Here is a 13,577-nt window from a genome sequence, read left to right on the forward strand (position 1 = left end):
CCTGCTGACGGGCATGACCAAACGATTGACGCACTACTGTAAGCTCGAGCTGATGCCACTGATGGAGCTGCCATCGATGAAGCTGGTAAGTTGCGATCTCGCGGCATTCGCGTGTGGCAAAATTATTATCGTTGTTTTTTTTCCAGGGCCGTGCCAAACAGTTGTACCGGGCGGGGTTCACGACGCTCGGCTCCTTAGCCCGTGCCAAATCGAAGGAGCTGGTAGAAACCATCGAATACATGAACTACAGGACAGCGAACCAATTGATACTGAGCGCGAAGGTAATGCATGCATGCAGTTGAGGCTGATTCCACATTTCTCCATTACTACATTACAACTTTTTGTTACTTTTAGGCGAAACTTATGGAACAAGTTGATGTCCTACGCGAACAGGCCGAAGAGTATCTCTCGCAGATGAATCGTTGAACTAGTTTTGCTGATCATTGTGGTGGTGAGGAATACCATATAGCCACTCACCAACTCACATCAGTTAGCTGTAAGAAGATAAAATGGACATAAGCCTCCACCACCACCCACAGTGCTACTTCAACCCCGCAAAGTTCGATCCAGATCAGTTCAGTCCGCAAAATTACGATAAAATTTACCCTTGCAGGTTTCATCCTTTTGAATCCGACCCAGTATTCGTATTGAAAACCGCTGCGTCCTCATGGAGGTTAAAATGATCTTCTACAATATGCTGATGGAGTTTATGTTCGAGAAAACTACCAATATATCGGTTCAATTGCAACTGGCACACATTTATTTCGGAACGTCATGCGATAAGGAAATGTACGTTGAATTTCGACCAAAAAATTAAAAAATATACCGAAAAAAATCAACTGCCTCGTTCTGACTTTACATTCTTTTATTTGATAGAATTGAGAAAACATCAAATCGAAATTTTTGACCAGAAAATGCAAAGAAAAAGTCTTTCTAGTAAAAAATAGTTAATTCATCTCAAGAAAACATGAAGCAACACACTTAATTCAACAACAAGAGATCTCGTTTGCTTCCGTTTTGGCAATAAGTAATAAGTTCAGCCTTCGTTATGTCCATTTTATCTTCTTACAGCTAACTGATGCGAGTTGGTGAGTGGCTATATGGTATTCCTTACCACCACAATGATCAGCAAAACAAGTTCAACGATTCATCTGCGAGAGATACTCTTCGGCCTGTTCGCGTAGGACATCAACTTGTTCCATAAGTTTCGCCTAAAAGTAACAACAAGTTGTAATGTAGTAATGGAAAAATGTGGAATCAGCCTCAACTGCATGCATGCATTACCTTCGCGCTCAGTATCAATTGGTTCGCCGTCCTGTAGTTCATGTATTCGATGGTTTCTACCAGCTCCTTCGATTTGGCACGGGCTAAGGAGCCGAGCGTCGTGTACCCCGCCCGGTACAACTGTTTGGCACGGCCCTGAAAAAAAAACAACGATTATAATTTTGCCACACGCGAATGCCGCGAGATCGCAACTTACCAGCTTCATCGATGCCAGCTCCATCAGTGGCATCAGCTCGAGCTTACAGTAGTGCGTCAATCGTTTGGTCATGCCCGTCAGCAGGTGCTGGAACACCCACAGTTCCGGGATTTCCTCGCACATCCGCAGCAAACTGTGCGCTGTCCCAGCGGCGGCGGTCATTAGCGTCTGAATCGCCCCCGCGCTCACGCGGTACTTGAGGGCAACTTCCTGGAGATCCGTTTGGCTCCAAAGGTCGTGTACGATTAGCACACGGAAGAAACGCTGCATTAGGAACATTGTCTCGTCGGGTACAGTGCGGCGCTTTAGAATTTTCTCTATAACCACTTGACTGATGTTGTACCTTGCGGCGATTTTCCGCAGTGCATCCGAGAGTTTACTGGTCTGAAAAAAGTATTGCAGTCAGTTAATAATCTTTTTGAATTGAACCTCTTTTTAATGCTTAATATCAAGGGCACATCCTTATCACCGCACTAACCCATTTTTACGATTGCCTCTATACTTGAAAACTCGTTTATTCTTTTGATGTCCAACCACTACACTGCAACGTTTACAATTTTTCTTGCAAAGCTACGTGAAAGTCGGATATGATGAAATTATAGCAACTTTAATCCTTCCATCTTGCTGAACTGAAGCTAAAGATTTTTTTATAGTTATTTTTAAAAATAATAAGTTGAGGAAGACCTAGAAAAGACAAGAACAAACTAGAAGGCAGTCTTCCATGATTCGCTCTTAGAAAAAGCATTTCTAAAATTTCATCAAAATTTACTTCATCCATCACTACTCGATTTTGAAAAAACGATACAAGAACAAAACAAATGGTATTTGAGTGCTTTTCAAACGAATGCTTTAGCGTGGTTCGCTCTATGGAGCTATGAAAAAGATAAGTTTCAGATAACAAATACATACAAATAATACAAATAGGATACAAATATATTTCACGGTTGTTTGTGGTTCAACTTGCGGTGTTTAACACTTAACGTTTAAGAAACAATACTTGCTATCGTTAAAAAAGGGGTACTTACCAGAATGATCAAATCCTCAATTTTGAAATATACTTCCAATCCGTCCTCCAGCAGAATGAGGAAAAGCAGATCAAACTCATCGAGCACACACAGTCGTTTGCCTAGTTCCTGCATCTCGTTGTAGAACCGGACCGCTCGCTCTATGTCGAACCCGGCTCGGATGGCCGCCTTGCCAAGGTTGATCACTTCCAGCGGGCTCGTTCGATCGATCGTTTTGAAAACCTTACCCGGACGGGAAGGTGTCTTGTGTACTCGAACGAACGCCTGTCCTACCGCTTCCTCCGATCGTCCATCTGCGGCACTGATTTGTACAACCATGTTCGTGGGATTGCGCAGACAGCTATCGTGCGTTGCCTTGATCGCATTTCCCTGATACAGCTGCACGATCGTTTCATCGGTGATGGCCTCGAGATCGATTTCGCGTCGCTTCGCTTGCTGCGCTAGCAGTGTGCTTCCAACCATCGCTTGAAGCGCATTCCGTGTCTTACAAAGACCGAGCCCGATCGAGCCGAGTACGAGCGATTTCAAGCAGGCTCCTTCGTCTTCCAAGAGCGCCGACTCGGCGAAGTCCAGTGGTGAGCAGAACATCTCGCAAATTTGCGGAATATCGCGCATGGCGGAAATAAGTATGGAATCGCCGGTGTCGTGTTTACCCGCACGCCCTGCCCGGCCAACCATTTGTTTGTAGCGACTTAGCGTAAAAAAATCGCTTCCAATGTAAGGAGAGCAGATTATTACACGTTTCGCCGAAAGATTCACACTGGCGGCCAGAGTGGAAGTGCACACGATCACCGAAAGGATGCCGGCCCGGAATGCATCCTCGATCATACGACGCTCGTCCTGCGTTAACCTACCGTGATGGTACGCGACCCCGACACGAAACGAATGCGGAAGGATTGGTGCAACGGACCCGTCATCCTGGAGAGACTTTATAATCTGCGCTTTTTCCTCTGCCCGGTGCTGGGCAAATGAATCCGGCAAGTTGGCCGCTAGCATGGCGCACAAACTTTCACACCTGTTTCTGGTAGGACAAAACACCAAACACGAACCCTTGGGGATTACTTCCATGATCAGACCAATCACATGGTCCACGTCGATCCGCCGCAGTTCCTCACCGTAGTTAAACTCTAACTTTCGCTTTTCTCCTAACACATCAAATATGCGTTCGGCTTGGCTGCGAACCTCGAACAGATCTTCCCCCCACTTGATGTATTCCTTCAACTCCACCGGCCGATTTTCGCGACAGTAAACGTCGGCTAGCATGAAACGGGCCAATTCACCCAAGTTTCCGATAGAAGCACTCATTCCTACGATCTGAATTCCGGCTCGTAGCGACTGCACCTTGGTGATCAACATCTCCAGAGTGCCCCCGTGTCGCTGCTCTCCAATCATATGCAGTTCGTCGATCACGATCAGCCCGATCTCGTCCGCGCGACCTACCTCGATGAGAGAGTTCATGAGGATGAGCGATTTTTCGATCGTACACACAAAGATCGTGTTTTTTCTGTGCCGTTTGAGCGGCGGACATTGTCCCCTACCACCGGTGTACTCCTCCAATAAAAACTGCAGCTCGATCGAGAACGGAGTGAGCGCGATCAGCTTCTCCTGAGCGGATGAAACGTACGGCACGACGAACATGACGTTCCGCAGGCGGCAAATAATCTCCCGTAGCATAAGAATCTCCGCCACCAGTGTCTTTCCACCGCTCGTTGGCAGTGCGTAGATCAAATTACGTCTCTCGTCGATCGCCGGCAAGTCCAGACACTCCTGCTGCCAATCGTACAGCTCGCCAATACCACGAAAGTCTCGCAGCATTCGCCGAACGTTGTTCGGTAGCCCAAAGAACGGACCCTTCTCGAGGAAAAGCGACGATACGTGGGGTACGGTGAACTTTGGCTTTGTAGTCTGATCTGAAATTCCCTCATCACGATTGATGGCCGCTATGGTCGAGTTGCTGGTCCTCATTCGCGAGCTTCCCTCGCCTATCGCATCCGCCATCGGCTCAATGTTGGTCATGTCGTGCAGCGTTCGGTCACAGATTTCAAAAATCCGCAGCCCTTCGCTCACCTTCTGCAGCTCGAAGGTACGTTCGGCTTCAGCGGCTACCTGCTGGAAATGTGACGGACGCTCCGGATGACCTATTTGTGATGCACCGATCGCGGCGATTCGCTCCACCCCCTCATCAGCGAGGGACTCGTCTTGCCGCATGTACTGCGAACAGATGTCCTGGTTGGTGTACACCTCGAACCCGTTACTCTCTCGCAGCATATCACCGACGTGCGTTACTGGTTTGGTGGACCCGATCCGTTTCAGTTTAGCCTTGATTATTTCGTCCGTGTCAAGTTGTTCATGGCTGTCGATCGGTACCTGCCCACATGGTAGCATTTCAGCATCGTCATTTTCCACCCCGGACCACAGAGGACGAACCGGAGGAGTTTCCTCGTTTGCAACGTTTGACCGATTTGATGTAAGATTTTCATTACAGCCACTGTCCCTCCCTCCGTCGCGCACCTCGCTACCGTCCATGTTCATTTTAAGCACATAAATCTTTCGACTACTTACAGCTGATTTTTGCAGTTTCGGAGGACTTGCCATAAGCCTTCTTTCAATGGCTGTTACAGGAAAACAGTTTTGAAATAAAGTAAAAAGTATCTTAAATCCTACGTTATTGTCACTCGTATAAAGCGTTCACCTACCTCCAACTGATTTGGAACGTTTTCGAAACGGCGTGATCGGTTGATCGGCTGCGGCGCGTGTCATATTTCCGCCCCATGAGGAACGCGGCATCGAACGCTTGACTTTTTTCTCGATGCTGGCCAAATCGACCGCGTTCAGCAACGTGTTATCTAGCTCCAAAAGTTTCGTACTTAAGTCATCTTTGGGTTTGCTGGTACATGCTGTGACCGGTGCTCGGAAATCAACCGGGTTTGCTGCCGGCGCTGCTGAAGCTACGCCCCTGGCTGCCGAACGTTGATTCGGTGAAATCAAGCATTTCTTCGCCGTTGTGGGAAACTTCTGTCGACCGCGGGAACTTCGATTTCCTGACATGGCTGGCGTACTGTTTTTAATTTAAAGTAATGTGAAGCTTTAATCAAAACGATGTTGTATTTATTTTTCACTGAATTTTAATGACGTCATAACAATTTGCACCTGCTTAGGAAATTGACAAACTTACAGTTCCCCAACAAGTGAAGAGGAAGGGGTGTGCTCTGTGTTTATTTGACAATCATGAATCGGATGTGTCGCATTGACAATGCGTGTGATTTCTTTTTGGGGATAATAAAAAATTTGGATTGAACGGAAATTATATGCAAGCACAGTTATTTCGGGTTGTTGCGTTAATCATTTTGCGAACGAACATGAAAGCTGAAAGAAAACATTTCTACCGATACACTTCATTGAAGGTCTTCCCGGTCAAAGCCGCTTATATCGTCAAATAAACAAAACCGGGAATATGTCGAGTTTTTCGCAACCAGTCCCGTATGATGATAAATTTTTGGATAGGTCAAATAGAGATGAAGAAGATTAATTTAATTTCGATTTGGTCAGATGCTGATTAAAAATATGTTTTAAGCACAGAAACAAATACAAAATTAATTACCGTATGAAGTGTCCTCTTTGGCAATTGTCTTCTTCGTCAGCATGTTTACAAAATGCGGGTTCAGTTCTTCAAGTAGGTGGTCGTAGATCAATAAAAAAAATAATTTAATTTCATGTTTTAATGCTAGAAATAGTACTTTTTTTTTGAAAAATTAAAACATAATTATCTCAAGTCCGAACACTGACGACAAGCAAATAGGATGAAGATTTATAATTAAAGAACACATTTTTGCGGGTAAACTTTACCGAAGGTGATTCCGGTGAGCTGTATATTGTCAAATAAGCCAATACGGGAATAAGTTGTGTTGTTTGCAACCGATCTCGCATTATAATATATTTTTGGAATGGTAAATTGAAGACCGAGAAAACTTATTTCATTTCGATATGGTCAGATGAAGATTAAAAAAAGTCTTTTGTAGCAGAAACGAACCATTATTTCAACAACGTATGAAGGTGGTTTCAATGAAACCATGTTTACAAAATGCGGGTTCAGTTCTTCAAGTAGGTGGTCATAGCTCAATAAAAACAATAATTTAATTTCATGTTTTAATGCTAGAAATAGTACTTTGTTTTTGAAAAATTAAAACATAATTATCTCAAGTCCGAACACTGACGACAAGCAAATAGGATGAAGATTTATAATTAAAGAACACATTTCTGCGGGTAAACTTTACCGAAGGTGATTCCGGTGAGCTGTATATTGTCAAATAAGCCAATACGGGAATAAGTTGTGTTGTTTGCAACCGATCTCGCATTATTATATATTTTTATAATGGTAAATTGAAGACCGAGAAAACTTATTTCATTTCGATATGGTCAGATGAAGATTAAAAAACGTCTTTTGTAGCAGAAACGAACCATTATTTCAACAACGTATGAAGGTGGTTTCAATGAAACCATGTTTACAAAATGCGGGTTCAGTTCTTCAAGTAGGTGGTCATAGCTCAATAAAAACAATAATTTAATTTCATGTTTTAATGCTTGAAATAGTACTTTGTTTTTGAAAAATTAGAACATAATTATCTCGAGTTCGAGCACTGACGACAAGCAAATAGGCTGAAGATGTATATTTAAAGAACACAATTCTACGGGTAAACTTTACCGAAGTTGATTCCGGTGAGCTGTATTTTGTCAAATAAACAAATCCGGGTATAAGTTAAGTTGTTTGCAACCGATCTCGCATTATTATATATTTTTGGAATGGTAAATTGCGGACCAAGAAAACTTTTTTCATTTCGATATGGTCAGATGCATATTAAAAAAAGTCTTTTGTAGCACAAACGAACCATTTATTCAACAACGTATGAAGATGGTTTCAATGAAACCATGTTTACAAAATACGGGTTAAGTTCTTCAAGTAGGTCTTCGATGAGCAACGAATAAAATAATTTCATTTCTTGTTTTTTTGCTAGAAACAGAACATTGTTTTTTATTAATTGAATAAATATTAATTCGTTATCATAGGACGTATTTCTAAGAAAGCAGGAGAAAGATAAATGTTGAAAGAACATATTTTTAAGATTGCGGTTCATCGTAGGTGCACCATGGTACTGGTCATCACTGCTGATATCGGAAAAACCACAAAACCGGAAATAAGTCTGGTTGTAAGAACCCGATCTCGTATTATTATATATTTTTGGAATGGTATTTTAGAGACCAAAAGCTTCATTTTTATTATATATGCGCAGACGTAAATTAAAAAAAAATCTGTTACAGCAGAAACAAATAATTATTCCGTATGAAGTTGACTTTTTGACAATTGTCTTCCATTTTGTCGTGTTTACAAATTGTGGGTTCAGTTCTCCAACGAGAATTATGAAAACCAACGAACAAATTTTAAATTATTCTTGTTTTGAAATAAGTTGCTCACTCTGGCCGTTATATTTAATTTAATGATGATTCTTCCACATGACCGCAACAATACTGGAACATTTACGCTGAAAGAAACAACGTTTTCTTGATTTTGTTTGTGAGCTATTGAAAAATTAATAACTCCTTTTCGTTCAACTGACATTTCGGGAAGCAGGACAGAGAATCGACTCAATGTACCTGCCGAAAAAAACGACGCCATTTTACAGACGCCTTCCTACGGACGAAAGAAGCAAACTCAACCAATTTACTACAGAAAAAATAAAAAGTTTCGTGCAGAAAATGGCCTTGAGTTGGATAAACGCTACTGAGGATATGTTCGGATCGGCGGAGACCGAACAATGTGCGAATATCGGTAACGTTCCTGCCGAACAGTGGACGGTAGCCGAGTACGATGATTTGGTCCACCAGCTTCGAGCAATTTTGCCAGCGGAGGACGAGAAGAAAGCAGACGACCGGATTCAGCAAATAAATTGGACTCGCGTCGCTGTAGGCAACCATACGCCCGAAGAAGCAAAGAAGGCGACAAAAATGTTGTTGCAGAGAGTCGACGCGTATCGGACGCTGGACGAAATGCTCTGCATCGTGCAGAAGAAAGGAGTCCGGGAGTGTTTGGGCGACACGCCGAAAACTACACAACAAAAAATGCAACAATATTCGTAAGTCTTAAATAATCAACCAAAAGGTGCCTTGGTTTTCATTGATTGTATTGTTTGTTTTGTTTTGATTATTTCTAGCTACCAGAACCAAACCAAAACAACATACAACAAGATAGCAAACCGCACCATAACACCTTACAATATTTTTACAAAACAACATAGCACCTTAAATCTGACTTGCGCCGACCGGAAAAAGCTGTGGAAGCATGCTGATCCTGCCACGAAACTGCCTTATATCATCGAAGCATCGCGTTCGGAAAACCACCGGCTTACAAAGGAAGAAAAGCGGCTGTTTGACGAGGCAAACGGAAAGCCCCAATCCGTTCCACTCACTACAATTGATTACTTCGTCGCAAAGTACGGCCAACATAAACCACCATATACAGCAGCGAGGTGTCACCGGGCTGCAAGGAAGCGATTCCACCGACTGCCAACAGTCCGCAAAACAGCATTCGAGAGAGAACACCAGGACGCCCTGATTAGATACATCACCGAACATATGGCGTATATTGATACATGTTCATCTTTTCAGAGGCAGGCGGAGTGGGAGGAGCTGGATCGGTACATGCAGGCTGTGGTACCGAAAACTCAAGTGGTGGACGAAGACCAGGCCAGATGCAGCGACGATGATTTCCACGACTTGCCGATTGCGGAGTCGACGGCGCTGGACGATGCATCCCTTTTTGGCCATCATGTGGATCAGCACAACAGTTGTGCTAAACGTAGAAAACCGAACAACTCATCGTCGTCGTCGAGCGTCCACGCGCTCACACTATTTTAATATGAAAAATTAATTTAAATATTATTAATGCATGCCTTCAAATAATTTAATGCATGCAAAAATGACTAACCACGTTCAATTTAAAGTAATGCATGCAATATAATAAATAAGTGCATGCAAATGTAGATATAGCTTTTTCATTTAAAATAAATGCATGCAAATAAACAATTGTTAAAACTATATCACTCGTGTTCAATTTATTTGAGTTATGGCTACGTTTTCCCCATTTTGCTGCTCACACTCTTTTATTTCAATTTCGCTTGCAGTCGATATTTATTTTGGAGATTGAATCCTCGTTTCAAAAAAAAAAAAAAACACTTCGTGCATGATAAGCTGCATCTCCTAAACCCAGCAAAGCATAGCATGGAACACAAAAAAAGCGTAGCTCAGGCTGTATCAAACCAATCTCGCAAAACAAATAAGTTTTGGAAACGTTATGCGGAGTCCAACAACATCCCGTCGAGAGCGAGAAGATGCGATGGTTTTTAAGTAAAATCAGGTATGAGGGGAGACATCACTGATTTTGGCCCCGTTGAGCCGGTTTTCAGTACCGTAAAAAACACAAAATCAAGCGTAGCTCAGGCTGTATCAAACCAATCTCGCAAAACAAATAAGTTTTGGAAACGTTATGCGGAGTCCAACAACATCCCGTCGAGAGCGAGAAGATGCGATGGTTTTTTAGTAAAATCAGGTATGAGGGGAGACATCACTGATTTTGGCACCGTTGAGCCGGTTTTCGGTACCGTAAAAAACACAAAACCTTGCGTAGCTCAGGCTGTATCAAACCAATCTCGCAAAACAAATAAGTTTTGGAAACGTTATGCGGAGTCCAACCACATCCCGTCGAGAGCGAGAAGATCCGATGGTTTTTTAGTCAAATCAGGTATGAGGGGAGACATCACTGATTTGGACCCCGTTGAGCCGGTTTTCGGTACCGTAAAAAACACAAAACCTTGCGTAGCTCAGGCTGTATCAAACCAATCTCGCAAAACAAATAAGTTTTGGAAACGTTATGCGGAGTCCAACAACATCCCGTCGAGAGCGAGAAGATGCGATGGTTTTTTAGTAAAATCAGGTATGAGGGGAGACATCACTGATTTGGACCCCGTTGAGCCGGTTTTCGGTACCGTAAAAAACACAAAATCAAGCGTAGCTCAGGCTGTATCAAACCAATCTCGCAAAACAAATAAGTTTTGGAAACGTTATGCGGAGTCCAACAACATCCCGTCGAGAGCGAGAAGATGCGATGGTTTTTTAGTAAAATCAGGTATGAGGGGAGACATCACTGATTTGGACCCCGTTGAGCCGGTTTTCGGTACCGTAAAAAACACAAAATCAAGCGTAGCTCAGGCTGTATCAAACCAATCTCGCAAAACAAATAAGTTTTGGAAACGTTATGCGGAGTCCAACAACATCCCGTCGAGAGCGAGAAGATCCGATGGTTTTTGAGTCAAATCAGGTATGAGGGGAGACATCACTGATTTGGACCCCGTTGAGCCGGTTTTCGGTACCGTAAAAAACACAAAACCTTGCGTAGCTCAGGCTGTATCAAACCAATCTCGCAAAACAAATAAGTTTTGGAAACGTTATGCGGAGTCCAACAACATCCCGTCGAGAGCGAGAAGATGCGACGGTTTTTTAGTAAAATCATTTATGAGGGGAGACATCACTGATTTTGGCCCCGTTGAGCCGGTTTTCAGTACCGTAAAAAACACAAAATCAAGCGTAGCTCAGGCTGTATCAAACCAATCTCGCAAAACAAATAAGTTTTGGAAACGTTATGCGGAGTCCAACAACATCCCGTCGAGAGCGAGAAGGTGCGATGGTTTTTTAGTAAAATCAGGTATGAGGGGAGACATCACTGATTTTGGCCCCGTTGAGCCGGTTTTCGGTACCGTAAAAAACACAAAACCAAGCGTAGCTCAGGCTGTATCAAACCAATCTCGCAAAACAAATAAGTTTTGGAAACGTTATGCGGAGTCCAACAACATCCCGTCGAGAGCGAGAAGATGCAATGGTTTTTTAGTAAAATCAGGTATGAGGGGAGACATCACTGATTTTGGCCCCGTTGAGCCGGTTTTCAGTACCGTAAAAAACACAAAATCAAGCGTAGCTCAGGCTGTATCAAACCAATCTCGCAAAACAAATAAGTTTTGGAAACGTTATGCGGAGTCCAACAACATCCCGTCAAGAGCGAGAAGATGCGATGGTTTTTTAGTAAAATCAGGTATGAGGGGAGACATCACTGATTTTGGCCCCGTTGAGCCGGTTTTCAGTACCGTAAAAAACACAAAATCAAGCGTAGCTCAGGCTGTATCAAAAAAATCTCGCAAAACAAATAAGTTTTGGAAACGTTATGCGGAGTCCAACAACATCCCGTCGAGAGCGAGAAGATGCGATGGTTTTTTAGTATAATCAGGTATGAGGGGAGACATCACTGATTTTGGCCCCGTTGAGCCGGTTTTCGGTACCGTAAAAAACACAAAACCAAGCGTAGCTCAGGCTGTATCAAACCAATCTCGCAAAATAAATAAGTTTTGGAAACGTTATGCGGAGTCCAACAACATCCCGTCGAGAGCGAGAAGATGCGATGGTTTTTTAGTAAAATCAGGTATGAGGGGAGACATCACTGATTTTGGCCCCGTTGAGCCGGTTTTCGGTACCGTAAAAAACACAAAACCTTGCGTAGCTCAGGCTGTATCAAACCAATCTCGCAAAACAAATAAGTTTTGGAAACGTTATGCGGAGTCCAACAACATCCCGTCGAGAGCGAGAAGATGCGATGGTTTTTTAGTAAAATCAGGTATGAGGGGAGACATCACTGATTTTGGCCCCGTTGAGCCGGTTTTCAGTACCGTAAAAAACACAAAATCAAGCGTAGCTCAGGCTGTATTAAACCAATCTCGCAAAACAAATATGTTTTGGAAACGTTATGCGGAGTCCAACAACATCCCGTCGAGAGCGAGAAGATGCGATGGTTTTTTAGTAAAATCAGGTATGAGGGGAGACATCACTGATTTTGGCCCCGTTGAGCCGGTTTTCAGTACCGTAAAAAACACAAAATCAAGCGTAGCTCAGGCTATATTAAACCAATCTCGCAAAACAAATAAGTTTTGGAAACGTTATGCGGAGTCCAACAACATCCCGTCGAGAGCGAGAAGATGCGATGGTTTTTTAGTAAAATCAGGTATGAGGGGAGACATCACTGATTTTGGCCCCGTTGAGCCGGTTTTCGGTACCGTAAAAAACACAAAACCTTGCGTAGCTCAGGCTGTATCAAACCAATCTCGCAAAACAAATATGTTTTGGAAACGTTATGCGAAGTCCAACAACATCCCGTCGAGAGCGAGAAGATGCGATGGTTTTTTAGTAAAATCAGGTATGAGGGGAGACATCACTGATTTTGGCCCCGTTGAGCCGGTTTTCGGTACCGTAAAAAACTCAAAATCAAGCGTAGCTCAGGCTGTATCAAACCAATCTCGCAAAACAAATAAGTTTTGGAAACGTTATGCGGAGTCCAACAACATCCCGTCGAGAGCGAGAAGATGCGATGGTTTTTTAGTAAAATCAGGTATGAGGGGAGACATCACTGATTTTGGCCCCGTTGAGCCGGTTTTCGGTACCGTAAAAAACACAAAACCTTGCGTAGCTCAAGCTGTATCAAACCAATCTCGCAAAACAAATAAGTTTTGGAAACGTTATGCGGAGTCCAACAACATCCCGTCGAGAGCGAGAAGATGCGATGGTTTTTTAGTAAAATCAGGTATGAGGGGAGACATCACTGATTTGGACCCCGTTGAGCCGGTTTTCAGTACCGTAAAAAACACAAAATCAAGCGTAGCTCAGGCTGTATCAAACCAATCTCGCAAAACTAATAAGTTTTGGAAACGTTATGCAGAGTCCAACAACATCCCGTAGAGAGCGAGAAGATGCGATGGTTTTTTAGTAAAATCAGGTATGAGGGGAGACATCACTGATTTTGGCCCCGTTGAGCCGGTTTTCGGTACCGTAAAAAACACAAAACCTGGCGTAGCTCAGGCTGTATCAAACCAATCTCGCAAAACAAATAAGTTTTGGAAACGTTATGCGGAGTCCAACAACATCCCGTCGAGAGCGAGAAGATCCGATGGTTTTTTAGTCAAATCAGGTATGAGGGGAGACAT

The 13,577-nt window shown here is 43.2% G+C and overlaps 1 protein-coding gene across 1 annotated transcript; it reads right to left on the minus strand.

Moving 5' to 3' along the window:
- Nucleotides 1-1,139: 1,139 nt before the first annotated feature.
- On the minus strand, nt 1,140-5,553 carry LOC131270595 (helicase POLQ-like). The gene is made up of 5 exons (XM_058272446.1): nt 5,202-5,553; nt 2,506-5,117; nt 1,481-1,864; nt 1,285-1,419; nt 1,140-1,211 (listed from the first exon to the last, which is right to left on the minus strand). The coding sequence occupies exons 1-5, from the start codon at nt 5,551-5,553 to the stop codon at nt 1,140-1,142; spliced, it is 3,555 nt and encodes a 1,184-aa protein (XP_058128429.1).
- Between the last annotated feature and the right edge of the window lie 8,024 nt (nt 5,554-13,577).

The sequence above is a fragment of the Anopheles coustani genome (genome assembly GCF_943734705.1).
Source record: "Anopheles coustani chromosome X unlocalized genomic scaffold, idAnoCousDA_361_x.2 X_unloc_41, whole genome shotgun sequence".
Classification (NCBI taxonomy): domain Eukaryota; kingdom Metazoa; phylum Arthropoda; class Insecta; order Diptera; family Culicidae; genus Anopheles; species Anopheles coustani.

Coding starts and splice junctions, on each gene's coding strand:
- LOC131270595 (XM_058272446.1), bottom strand. CDS start 5,553: ATGTCAGGAAATCGAAGTTCCCGCGGTCGACAGAAGTTTCCCACAACG. Junction 1,865..2,505: donor TTGAGGATTTGATCATTCTG/GTAAGTACCCCT, acceptor TACTTTTTTCAG/ACCAGTAAACTCTCGGATGC. Junction 1,212..1,284: donor AATTGATACTGAGCGCGAAG/GTAATGCATGCA, acceptor TGTTACTTTTAG/GCGAAACTTATGGAACAAGT.